This window comes from Panthera onca, chromosome F2 (assembly GCF_046562875.1).
Source record: "Panthera onca isolate mPanOnc1 chromosome F2, mPanOnc1 haplotype 2, whole genome shotgun sequence".
Classification (NCBI taxonomy): domain Eukaryota; kingdom Metazoa; phylum Chordata; class Mammalia; order Carnivora; family Felidae; genus Panthera; species Panthera onca.
Genome location: NC_138356.1, coordinates 81,634,905 through 81,647,246, shown reverse-complemented (window position 1 = coordinate 81,647,246; position 12,342 = coordinate 81,634,905). Strand labels below are relative to the sequence as shown.

The following is a 12,342-nucleotide window of genomic DNA, read 5'->3' as shown; positions in this document are numbered from 1 at the left end:
ACAGAGCGGGATCGTGCTCTTAAGTTGTAGTTTTTCCCTGCCCGTCACACGGTGCCGGGGCCCCCTCCCGCTGCCTCGGCTGACGTGGGTTCTGGGGACGCTCGAGTCCGGCCTCCGCAGAGAGAGGCGGGACGCTGGTGAGGAAGGCGCACCGTGGCTTTCCAGTGGAATGCCTGAGATGCCAGCTGTGCTGCCTGAGGTCCGCTCAGTGACGGAGGCCGGTGCAGAAGCCACGTGTTGTGTCATGTGGCCCCGTTCGCACAAAGGGTCTGCAAGATGCAGACCGGGGCGGACAGCAGGGGTGGGGGCTGCGTGGCCGGAGGGGAGGTGGGACGGCCCGCGGGGCCCCGGGAGCTCTCTGGGCCGGTGGACGGGGGCACGGGGAACGGTGCTTTTGTGGTGTTGGCCACGTGCGTGGCCTCCTCACGCGTGGCGTGGCTCTTTGCTCGTGGGCTCCGTGTTGCCTCCTTCATCCAAGAGCACGTCTCCGGGGCCTCCCGTGCGCAGCTCTGCACGTCGCATTCGCGTTGGGCGCTCCTGGCGTCTGCGCATTGCTGTTCCCACCCCCGTTTATATGGAAGGACCCTGAGGCTGGGAGAGGGCCCCACCCCAAGCTTTGCAGCCCCAGGGAGGAGCCTTGGCTAGATCGCAGCCCTGGTCTTTCTGGGGCCAGAGTCCGTGGTGTTGCCGGTGTGCACCCTGGAGGCCAGGGATCAGAGCTTGAATCCCTCGGGGGTCAGAGGGATCGCTTTTAGCCTAACGTGTCCTTCCTTGTGTCCAGCCACCCGCCCGCGTAAGAACCCAACACACGCTGAGCACCTACTCTGTGCCCCTGGGAGAAGGACACAAGTGGGGTTCCCTCTGAGGCGCTCGTGGTCCCGTGGTAGCACACGTGGCCGGAGGGGCTGCAGGGGCTGCTGTCCCCGCAGAAGAAAGGCCGTGCCCTCACGTGGGCTGCTGCTGGGTCTCACGGACCGGAGAGCCGGAGGCGTTTTCTCAGTGCCTGGGCTCTTAGCTCTGTCCCGAGGTGCGCGTGTGGGGCCCCTTGCAAGGGCCTGAGCCGGACGCTCAGACAGGGCTCCGCAGACCCGCGCCTGCTGGCATCGCTGAGGGTGAACAGCCTGCCTGCGCGGCCGCAGCTGGTCCTCCGCGGGCTCGCATGGGGGCGCAGGGTGGTGGTGGGGGGGGGGTGGGCACCAAGCCCAGGGGCCGAGTTCAGGTTGGAGGTGCCCAGGTTCCTCGTCGGTGTCCCGTCCTGGGGCGAGGGCACAGGGCGCCGGTGTGACTTTGTCTGTGCCGGTGCTGCGTGGAGGGAGGGGAGGGGAGGGGCTCCTGGCGGCCTGTGGAGCTCACACGACCCCAGCAGGCAGCCTTCAGGGCTTGCTCGTCCTTCCCTGCTCTGGAAGTATGCCCGAGCGCCACTTTTCTGCCAGGCGTCTTTCTGGGCACCAGGGCGCACCGGCAAACACACCAAGTCCTGTTCGGTGCAGGGGTGAGGCCGTGCGTGCTGCCAAGCTCAGTGGTGAGGGGGACGGTCCGACACTGGGGGCGTCAGCTGCAGCCTTGCGTGTGGTTGGGTGCAGGGCTCTGGGTCAGTGGCCTGGCTCTGGGGCCTGGCTCCACGGGCCACTGTGGCCCGGCCCCGTGGAACTCGGACTGAGGTCTCCCGAGCCCTCAGGTAGCGAGACAGACGTTGTGCGGACCAGACACGCGTATGGTGTCGGCCCAGCGCCTGGCTCCGCGGCGGGTGCCGAGGGCGTCGTGCGTGGGATCGCGGGGGGAGGCGTCTGCGGGGACGCAGGCCGAGCCCGTGGAGCCCGTGCTGGTGTCTGAGGTGGCACGAGACGGCATGGGGCGAAGTGGATGGGGCCGAGCCCCGTTCCCAGGGCAGAGGCGTGATGGCAGTGTGGGGCCGGATGGGGGCTGGGGGGACGGTGCGGCCCGCGCCCTGAGGGACGGGGGGCCGAGGAGCGTGAGCAACTGAGCGGCTGGAGGAGGCCACGGGGCAGGACGGGGCCTCGGCTGCCTGTTGAGGCCACACTCCCTCTTTGCAGCAGGAGCGTCTCCAGCTGGACCGCCTCAGAACTCAGCTGTCGGATGCCATTCAGCGCTACGGCGCGGTGCAGAAGGTGAGGCACCCCTGGCGGGGGCGGCCGGCCAGGCGGGGGTGGGTCTGGGTCCCTCGGGTACCCGCTCGGGCCCTCTTGTCCCGGGGCTGGCCTGGTGTGGTTCTGGCCCCCAGAGCAGAGGGCTGGGCCGGGAGCCACAGGCTCCCAGTGTGTGCAGTGGAGGAACCTTACCGTCTGGCGCCCAGGAGGCATCAGCAGAGCCCTGCCGGGAGGTGGGAAGACGGGAGACCCTCGTCCTGACGGAAGGACACGGAGACCCGGAGCTTAAGAGTGTGGGAGGGGGCCGCCCCCGGGGTTGTCGGCAGAGCCCGTCCAGGTGCCCGGCCGAGCACCCGGCTTTCCTGAGACCTGGGACGTCTCCCTCCGGCCGCGGAGCTGACGGTGTGCGTTGCTGTCGGTGACCGTCCCGTACTGCGTGCTCAGCTGACCATCTCTTCTCTCCTCCCCACCCTTCTGTTCCTCCCGTCTCCCTCTATTATTTAACAGAAAATTGCAGAAAAGTCCAGAGCCCTGCTTCCCGCCGCGCAGAGGGGCGGCACGCAGCAGGTGGGTGCTGAGGGACCGCCACGGTCGGGGGGCGTTAGGTGACGGCACAGAGTCCACTCGCTGCCCTCGGTGCTTGGGGAGGCGCAGGGGCCGCCGAGGGCAGAGGCCCCATCTGGGGGAGGGGGATGTGACTTGACGAAGGACCTTTTAGAAAGCCGGTATTCTGGCCTCAGTCCTCCGGCGCAGGCTCGAGACGGGGTACTGGGGGCTGACCGTCTGCTTGCCTTCAGGACGGGCTTGTTCCCGCCAGCCCTCCCCGGGGGAGAAACGGGTAGAAACTGGAGTCCTACACGAACAGGGCAGGGAGTGGACGGGAACCGCGTCTGAAGGTGCAGTGGCTGAGACTTCTCCAAAAGTGTCCGAATATTTCAAGCCACGGGTTGAAGAGCCTCTGTCATACAAAGGATGAATTTACCCTGTTCCTTAAAAACCACCCTTACTTGTATCATAATAAGATTTTGAAAACCTAAGACAAAGATAAAATCCTAACAGCAGATTAAAGCCTGAGGAAAGAAGTCATGTTATTTTATTTTTTAATGCTTGTTTATTTGTTTTTAATGTTTATTTATTTTTGAGATAGAGACAGAGCATGAATGGGGGAGGGTCAGAGAGAGAGGGAGACACAGAGTCTGAAACAGGCTCCAGGCTCTGAGCTGTCAGCACAGAGCCCGACGCGGGGCTCGAACTCACGAGCCGCGAGATCATGACCTGAGCCGAAGCCGGACGCTCAACCGACTGAGCCACCGTGGCGCCCCAGTGTTTATTTATTTTTGAGAGAGATAGAAACCGAGTACAAGTGAGGGAGGGGCAGAGAGACAGGGAGACACAGAATCCGAAGCAGGCTGCAGGCTCTGAGCTGTTGGCACAGAGCCCGACGTGGGGCTCAAACTCACGAGACGCGAGATCATGACCTGAACTGAAGCTGGACGCTCAACCGAGTGAGACACCCAGGCGCCCCAGAAGTGATGTTATTTTTAAAGGAGCAACAAGACTCACACCCGACTCTAAGGTAAATCAGGAGAAGCCGGAGGACAACGGGCAGAAAATAATCGCTCACGTGGAAGTTTGCATTTGGTGAAGATAGTTTTCAGAAATGAAGGTTGAATGAAAACATTTTTAGAGAAACACAAACCGAGGGCATTTATCGTCAACAGAGCTCTGACGGTAGCAGAGGGAAAGTGGTCCCAGGCGGACGTGCGGCAGCAGGAAGGGACGGTGCGTCCCGGGAACGCTGACGTGAGGACGCGTGTGAGGCAGTGCGGCTGGTGAATGGTGGCCCCGGCCGTGGGGCCTGGCTGTGGGGCAGGTGGAAGCGCTCGGCCGGCGGCACAGGACGAGGAGTAGCTGCGAGAGAGCGTGCGGCGTCCCCGTCCTCTGAGGAGTGACCAGAACCCTGATCTGAGGCGGCTGCCTGTTGCGTTAGGCAGGTGACACTAAAGGACAGCATAAGAACATGAATTATAAACTAAGAGGAACATACGAGATGACGAAGGATTAATTTAAAAGAAAACACGGGTGTCTGAGTGGCTCGGTCGGTTAAGTGTCCTTCTTTTGGTTTTGACTCAGGTCATGATCTCACGGTTTGTGAGTTCAAGCCCTGCATCAGGCTCTGCACTGACAGCACAGAGTCTGCTTGGGATTCCCTCTCCCTCTCTTTCTGTCTGTGTCTGTCTCATGTTCTCTCTCTCTCTCAAAAATTTGGAAAGAAAGCAAACAAAGAGAAAAATCAACAAAAAGCAGGAAGGAAAGTAGGAAATAAGTTGCACCATGGTAGACTTATAGCAAATTCACTTATGACTGTAGGAGACTGGCCTAACCCCTCTGATGAAAAGGCACACGTTGTCAGATCTGGGGAAAAGAAAAAAGTAGTGCTTGTAAGCAGCACACTTGAAATCCAGGAGAATGTTGAAAAGACAAGGACGGTCAGAGATGACTGTGAAACCAAAGAAGACTTGTGTCCGGTGCTAATATCTGAACGAGCGAGTCCATGTGAAGAAATGTCACTGCCGACAGAGGTGTGCTTCACGGGGATGACACGGTAATTCAGATGTAAGATGTAATTGTATGTAGGCGCCTAATAACAAAGCCTCAAAACACACAAGGCAGAACTGATAGTAATAAAAGGAAAAATGGCAAATCCACAACCGTAGTTGGAAGTTTTAACACAGCCGTCCAAATGACTGATGAGGTGAACGGAGGAAAGTTCAGTGAGGATCTAAAAGACTCGTCACAGTTAAGGAATACACTCCGCCCAAGTGGACATGTCACTGCAGCCAGCCACAGGGGAGCGAGCGTTCTCTGCAGGTGCCCGGCACATGCCGAGTCCAGTCTCGACGGGTTCCAGAGGGTTGGTGGGACCCTGAGAACACTCTCAAGGTGGCGCAATTAAAGTCACATTTGGTAACAAAAAGGAAATTGCCACGCTTGAGAAGTGAAAGAATACAGTTTGAAGGAACCCATGAATCAGAGAAGAAGTCACAGCAGAAATTAGAAACCATCGTGAACAAAAATGAGAGTGGCACCGAGTTAAGACCTGTGGGTGCAGCCAAGGCAGCTCCCAGAGGGAAACTCACAGCTTTAAAGTCTTCCACTAGGAAAGAAGGAAGGATGAAAAATCACAGATCTGATTCTCAATCTCAAGAAGCTAGAAAAGCAACAATAAATTAAATCCTAAGAAAATGTATAGGAAAAAAACCCCAGGAATCAACGAAGGGTAAAATAGATACATAGTAGACAAATTCAACAAAGCCAAAATTTGACTTTTTAGAAGGATTAATGAAAATAATGAACTCCTACAAGATTAATCACAATACAGAGAGAAAATACAAATTACTAGTATCATGAATGACAATGAGTATAGCACGGATCCTACCAATTAGAAATAACGGAGGTATGACGATATTGTGATACAACTTTATGCCAATAAATTTGACAACTTAGGTAAAACATAAATTGTTTTAGGAAAATGTAAGTTACCAAGACATACGGAGTCTGAAAATCCGGTGTGTATTAAAAAAATGAAATCAATAACTAAGTAATTTCCATAGTTAAAATCCCACCAAGAAAACCGTAGACCTAGATGGTTTTATTGGTGAATTCTTCCAGTGTTTGAGGAGTAAATATTACCAGTTTATACAAACTCTTAAGTATCTTAAATATCAAGAGGGAACACCTCCCACCTGGCCTTAGGAGGCCACCAGACCTTGATTCCAAATTCTTCCGAGGATATCACAAAAAGGAAAGTAACATGTTCTCTCGTGAGCACAGGAGCAAAAGCCCTAGCCAAATCACGAAGAGACTGAATCTAGCAATATGTGACATCATTATAAAGTGGGTTTAGTCTGGGAATGCAAGGTTAGCTGACATCCAGAAATAACCTGTGTCAGCTGCCATGTTAATGGAGTAAGTAAGAAAATGTACTTGATAGTCTCAGTAGGGAAGATCACTTGGTGAACTTCAGCACCCATTTAGGGTGAGGAGAGAGACTCTCGGTGGACGGGTAGGTAGGAATGCCTTTAGTCTGATGATGGGTGTCTTCAAAAGACCCACAGTTAGCATCGCACCTCCTGGGGAGATGTTCAGATCTTTCCTCCTGCGACCGCGGACAAGACCCTGTGTCTAGTCGTATCCCCTCTACTCCCTGCTGCGCTGGAGGGCGTGTCCAGTGCACTAAGACATGAAAAATAAATGAAAAGTAGGAGAATTGGGGCGGAGGAAAGCACTTCAGAGACATGACTGCATTACTAGAAGAGGTGATCGGATCTGCAGATAAACTTAGAATTAGTGAGTGGCTGTAACAGGGTCAGTAGACAAGGAAACATCGTGCTAGCAAAAGACAGCTTGAAAGTGAAATTTAAAACAGTGATGCCCCTTGTATTAGCATCAAAACTAAAAGAGGCCTTTGAGCGGCTGTTTGAACAAGAGTCCCGCCCTGCAGTGGGGAATGGAAGGTCCGTTCGGGGCTCGACGCCGGACCGGCCGGGGGCTGGAACTGGGAAGAAGGATCCTGTTGAGCAGATGACCAGTCCAAGTGCAGACACCCCAGCCCCTGCATCCCGGTGTCGGGGTCGCCAGGGAAACGGTGCCGTCAGTTACCGATGCAACAGTGCCGTGCTCACACACAGACTAGCTGGCAAGGCCAGCTCCTGCGGTGGGCATATCTTCCGTGGCCAGTGGGGCCCTCCTGGTGATGAGGCGGGGTCGTTGGCTTGCACGCGTCCCTCTTGTGCTGCAGCGACGGGCCCCTGTCCACCCCGCCCCCGCCCCCCACCCGCAGTGGGCTTGGCGGAGTGCCACGTGATGCAGGTGCTTTGGCCGAACAAAGGAGGACGAGTTGAGTCTGAAACAGGGAAGGACGTTGTCGTCCGAGGCGCCAAGCCCGGCACAGCTGTGAAGGCTCTGTCTCTTGGTGAGAAAGTGCCCCAGGCCACGGCCCGTTCTTACGTGGCCGAGAGGGGCCGGGAGCCCGCGTGCACGCGACTGCCGTCGCCAGCAGATCCTTTACCGTAACCCACCCCGTGCACAAAGAGCACTTCAGCTGGATCACAGACATACATGTGAAGGATAAAGCAGCGAAGCTTCTAGAAGATACCATAGGGGTCTATCTTCACATCTTTATGGTGAGCTAACGTTTCTTACACAGATGAAAATGTACTAAGTATAAAGAAGAGACTTTGTTAAATTAATGCACCCTGAAGAGAGTGAAGAAGGCAACCTGTGGCATTAAAGAAGGTGTTTACATAACGCGCACCTGAAAACGATTTATGTCCGTAACATGTAAAGGTCTCCAACAAACCAATAAGAGAAAGGCAGACAGCTGCTTTCAAAAACCTAAAAGGACGAAAGCCATAGGCACGTCGTCACAGAAGGGCACATCCAAATGGCAGGTGGGGACACGTGTGCTCAGCATCTGCCATCAGAAGAGGGAAAGTGACCCCACGGTGCTGTCACCACACGTCGCCCTGTACCACCAAAGTAACTAAGAACAGTCAGACACGCAGGAAAACACCCAGTCTGGTGAGGATGTGGGGCGGCCGGCAGCCTCGTGTCCTCCCACTGGAGGCGCGGAGCGGCGCCGCCACTCGGGGACGCCGAAACGTTCACTGGAGTCACGCGTTTTCTTTCCCGTGACCTCGCCGTTCCACCCCAAGCACAGAGCCGGGGGAGACGCACACGTGTGCCCACCAGAGGTCACACTGAAGAATGCCCGTGGCAGCCGGACACGAGACAGCAGACTCCTGGGAAGGGAGCCAGCCTTCAGCGGAACGGCGAGATCTTCGGTGCAGAATTCACGCGCAGAAGCCTGTCGCCAGCCAGGCCCCCCGGTGTGACCTCGGACAGGATGGCGAGCCAAAGAAGCCTGAAACCGAGGAGGACAGAGATCAAAAGCAGGTCAAAGTGGTGGGCAGTGTTAGAAGCCAGACGGTGTTTTCCTGGGCTGGAGGCAGCCGAATGACCGGGGGGCTGGAGCGGCCCTTCTGGGGTGCTGGGACGCTGGCAGTGCTCGCGGTCTCTCCCGTCTAAGAATTCAGACCCGTATGCTTCTGATTTGGGCATCGGACTGTACGTAGATGTGTTGTGTTTCAGCAGAATTTTTAGAAAAGGAAGGGAAGGGTCAGCAGTGCTTCTGAGAAATTGTGAAAGATCAGGTTATTTCCGGGAGTTCTGCAGACTGGAAATGACGCGATGACAATCGTCCCCTGTTTGACGCGGGCACCGTTGCTGCCCCGATGCCGCAGACTGTGTGGCTGCTGTCTGCCGGCGGCGGTCCTGGCGGGAGTGAGGGGTGCCCGGCGGCCCCCTTCTCCCATCTGAGCCGAGTGTCCGGCTCAGACCCTCTGGGCCGTGGCTGGCGGCCACGTGGGCCAGTCTCAGACCAGGTGAGGCCCAGGCAGTGTGTGTGGGCTGGCTCCCGCCCCTCACGGGGGACCGTCCGCAGTCTGTGCTGCCGTCGGCCGGCTCGGCAGGGATTTCCACCGGAGGTGCGCGTGGCCGCGGCCGCGGCGGGAAAAGCACGCCTCACCTTCCTGTGCTCCCCGGAAATCCTGCCTCACCGCCCCGCTGGGCACAGGGCGGGAGGGCCCCGGCTCTGTTATTTCATGTGGGTGTTGGGGGAAGGGTTGCTACAGTCCTGCCAGTTCCGACGTTCTGGGCTTTGACAAGTCTCCAGAAACTTCCGTTAGCTCACAAACAGAGTCATTTACTCTGTGGGGAAATTGATGACCAGGCTTGGGCTGCGAAACAGAAGCAGTTTTCCCAGGCCTGGGACCGGCTCGCACCCTGACCCCTGCCCTCCCACGGGTCACGGGTGTTCCTGCGCGGAGCCCAGGGTCGGAGTGCGCGAGAAAGTGGCCCGTTTCCCAGAGCCCCCGGGAACCCTGGGACCCTGGTGTGCCTCCTCCCCGCCTCCCTGAAGGCGCCGCAGGCCTTGGTTCTTCTCACGGGAAACCACTCACAGCCCCGAGGTCCGGCAGTCACGTTGGTTTGTGGGTCTCTTCCGTGCAGAGCGGGACCCAAACCGTCGGCCTTGGAGGGAGGAGAAAGCCCTCTTTGTTGGCCGCCTCTTGAGCTGGAAAACCATCACAGGGCTGTCCCCTCCACGCCGGCCCCAGCGTCTTGCCAGCAAATCCCTAATCCCCAAATCGGGTCTTTGTGAGGAGAATAAAGGGACACTTTCTGATCCTTGCACGAGATCAGGCGTTCAAGCCCTTTCTTGCTGCCCTGTCTTGTCACGAGCCGCTCAGGGAGTGCGGCCCGTACCTGGGGAGGCGTGGGTGGGCCGTACCCTGGGAGGTGAGGGCACCTGGGGAGGCGAGGCATGCAGACGCCCTTTGCTCCCAGCTTTCGTGCTGCTTCCACGGAGCCCCAGACTCCGGGGGAGGTCACGTGGTGCCCCGTGGCACGTCTGTCACGGGTGTGTCTGACTGCTTCCGTTAGTGGGTCTGTAGGGGTCCTTGTATAGGAGCACTGTGGTCTTCCAGTCCCTTCTCCGGGAGCAGATGCAGTGAGGGTTCCTGTGTCCTGTCCCCGGCTGCACAGTGAGGGGGCCTCGGGGCAGCTGTCACCACGGGGGATTGTCGCATGTCCCTGGGAAGCACCAGGCCCTGTGGAGCCTCCCGCTGCTGCTCTGGGATGGCCTGGGGGGGCGGGGGTGGGGGGGGAGGCGGTGCACACGCTCCCGTCTGGGGGCGGCACCGTGGCTTCCACGCAGGAACCCGCGTCTGTGTCCCGAAGCCTGCCTGCGCTCACCTCCTTTCCTTGTGCGCCTGCGGACGGCAGTGAGGTTTCCCGTCCTGACCCCGGGGTGGGGTGTCAGCCCCGTGCCGTGGGGGTAGACCCTGGGCTGGGGGATCCGGGGAACTCCCCAGGGCCTTGCCACCCGGGCCAAGGCGCCGGCAGGCAGCAGGGGGGCCCCACAGGGTCGCTCCTGGGGGGGGCGCTGCTGTGTGGCGGGCACCCGGGGGTGTGGGGTCGTCGTCCCATTCTGCAGATGAGGACGCCGAGGCCCGGAGAGCGTGCCGGCAGGCGCTGGGCCAGACGCCGTGGCTCGGCTGCGTGCCAGCCCCTCCTGGCACCGCTCGCTTCCTCCCGCCCACACCGGGAAGGGGGGGTGGTAATTGCCACCTTGGACCAGTAGTGCTTGTCAGCGGATTTTTTGGTCTTTTATTTTATATTCACGTATCCACGTATTTATTTATGTAAAGGCCTCTGCTGACTCTGGGGGAAGGGGCTCTGCCCGTGGCATGTGGACTGGGGGAGGACGTGGGCTCTGGAAGGAGAGCTGGGTGAGCGCGGGCCTCACGGTGCCTTCCTTGCACGAGGGTGAGTGCGTCCACCGCACGGGGTGTGGGCGGCACTGGAGAGAGCACCTGTCCCTCCGGGGCTCCTAGCGGTGGTCCCGTGGTCACGAGGGCCTCCCGCAGGCAGGTCGCCCGGGCCGTCCAGCCGTCCCTGTGTTTCCTCGGTGTCGTCGCACATGCACACGTGGCTTTCAGGGTGTCCTGGGCCTGCCCGTGCTGGCGTCGGTGAGAACTGCGCTGAAGCCTTTGTGTCTGTGCACGGAGCTCCTGGCGTCCGTCCGCCGTGTCCCCAGGCCTGACGCAGGGTGGGCGGTCACGGGCCCTGAGCGCGCGCGGCACAGGCTGTGTTCTCCCTGCTGCCCAGGTCATCTGAAGGCCGCCTGGTGGGCCGTGGTGGCTGTGGCACGGCCAGCACCCTGCCACGTGGCCGAGTGGCACAGAAGAGCAGGAAGGTGGTCTCGTCATGAAGGGAAAGGAGAGGATAGGCAGGTGGTAGCTTCTGAAGCCTCCTTGCAGGCTGACCACCGCAGAGCGACGTGGAGTCTGGGGAGGGAGGCCCCGAGACGGACGTCCCGCCCTGCATTTCGGCCCCGGCCCGTCGCCGGCACGCACGAGGGGCTCAACGGAGCTCGGGGCTGGCACTGGGTGACTGGGGGCGGCAGCTGTGTCCTGCTCTCTGTCTCTGGGCAGGAGGAGGAGCCGTGGGGCCGGATGGAGGGCAGGAGGGGAGCTGAGGAGGCCCCGGTGCGGCTTGGGGCACGGAGTCAGCTGGGGAGGAAGCTGCTCCAGCCGTGGGCTCAGGCTCGCGCCCCCCTGCCACCCCTGGGCTGGGTGCACCACGGAGCCTTCAGCTGGGTTTCACTTGCTGCCTCTTGTGGGTTCCTTGGCCTCTCGGCCCCAGTGTCCTCGTTCGTAAAACGGGCCCATAGTGCTTTGTCTTTTGCAGGCGGTCAGGAGTGTCAGAGACAGCTGGCTCGAAGGAGATTTGACACTGGGGGGCTGGGGGTGGGACCTGGGGCTGCCAGGTGGCTCCGCCTGTCCTCCAGCCTTCCCGGTTGCCCTTTTGATGTCTTTCTCTTACACACACACATGCACACACGCGTACCCACACTCACCTCTCTGACATGAAGGAGAGCTTGACTGACCCGGGGGTGGCGGGCGGGGGGGGACCTGGGCTGTGCCGGGCCCGGCATCCTGATGGGGGCAGGGCCGAGGCGCGCACATCCTTTGCGTGAAGTCATAGCTCCGGCGTGGGGCTCACCCCTGCCTCCCGCTCTCCTCTCCCCTGTGCGGTGCCCAGGGTGGAGACAGCGCCCCCCCCCAGGCACCCCAGCTCCCCCGCTCAGGACCTGACACTCGCCTCGCTTGTACTCAGAGCATCCCATCGGAGAGCAGATGGTTAATGGAAGGGAAGAGCCGCCATTTTACTGGATCCCCAAATTTGGTAAACTAAAGAAATCAGTAAAGAATGAAACCACGTGAAAAACCCTCTGGCTTCTCTTCCCTGCGGCCTGGTCACAGCGAAGGGGTTCGCAGGACGTCACGCGGTCCCTGGGGGCACGCGCCCCCAGCCGTGTGGGAGCCCACGCCTCGGTTTCCGCAGCTCCCGCTGGGACCCACGGCCGCCTCCGGAACCGGTGGGCGCATGGCCTCCCGTGAGAAGCTGCGGTTTGTGTTGGTGTGTGAACAGGTTTCACCAGGAGCTGGGGATGCCGGGACTCATGTGCTCCCGCGGGGTTGTGGGGGTCTGCCGGGGGCGCCCCGCAGCCGGGCCTGGGATGGCCAGAGGCCGGCACGGCGTGTCCACCGGATGCTGATCGCTGGGGCAGCCCTGTGAGGGCGTCCCCCCCAAGGCGGCCCGCCAGAGG

The 12,342-nt window shown here is 59.6% G+C and overlaps 1 protein-coding gene across 12 annotated transcripts in view; it reads left to right on the top strand.

The window, feature by feature from the left end:
* TSNARE1 (t-SNARE domain containing 1) overlaps positions 1–12,342 on the top strand; it is a 151,603-nt gene that overhangs the window by 69,080 nt on the left and 70,181 nt on the right. For 11 of the 12 annotated variants that reach the window (XM_060611428.3, XM_060611426.3, XM_060611424.3 and 8 more), the window contains 2 exons: positions 2,055–2,129; positions 2,616–2,675. In XM_060611428.3, coding sequence (XP_060467411.2) covers positions 2,055–2,129; positions 2,616–2,675 — 135 coding nt within the window. The remainder of the gene's footprint in view (positions 1–2,054; positions 2,130–2,615; positions 2,676–12,342) is intronic. The other variant, XM_060611420.3, reaches the window with a different exon arrangement.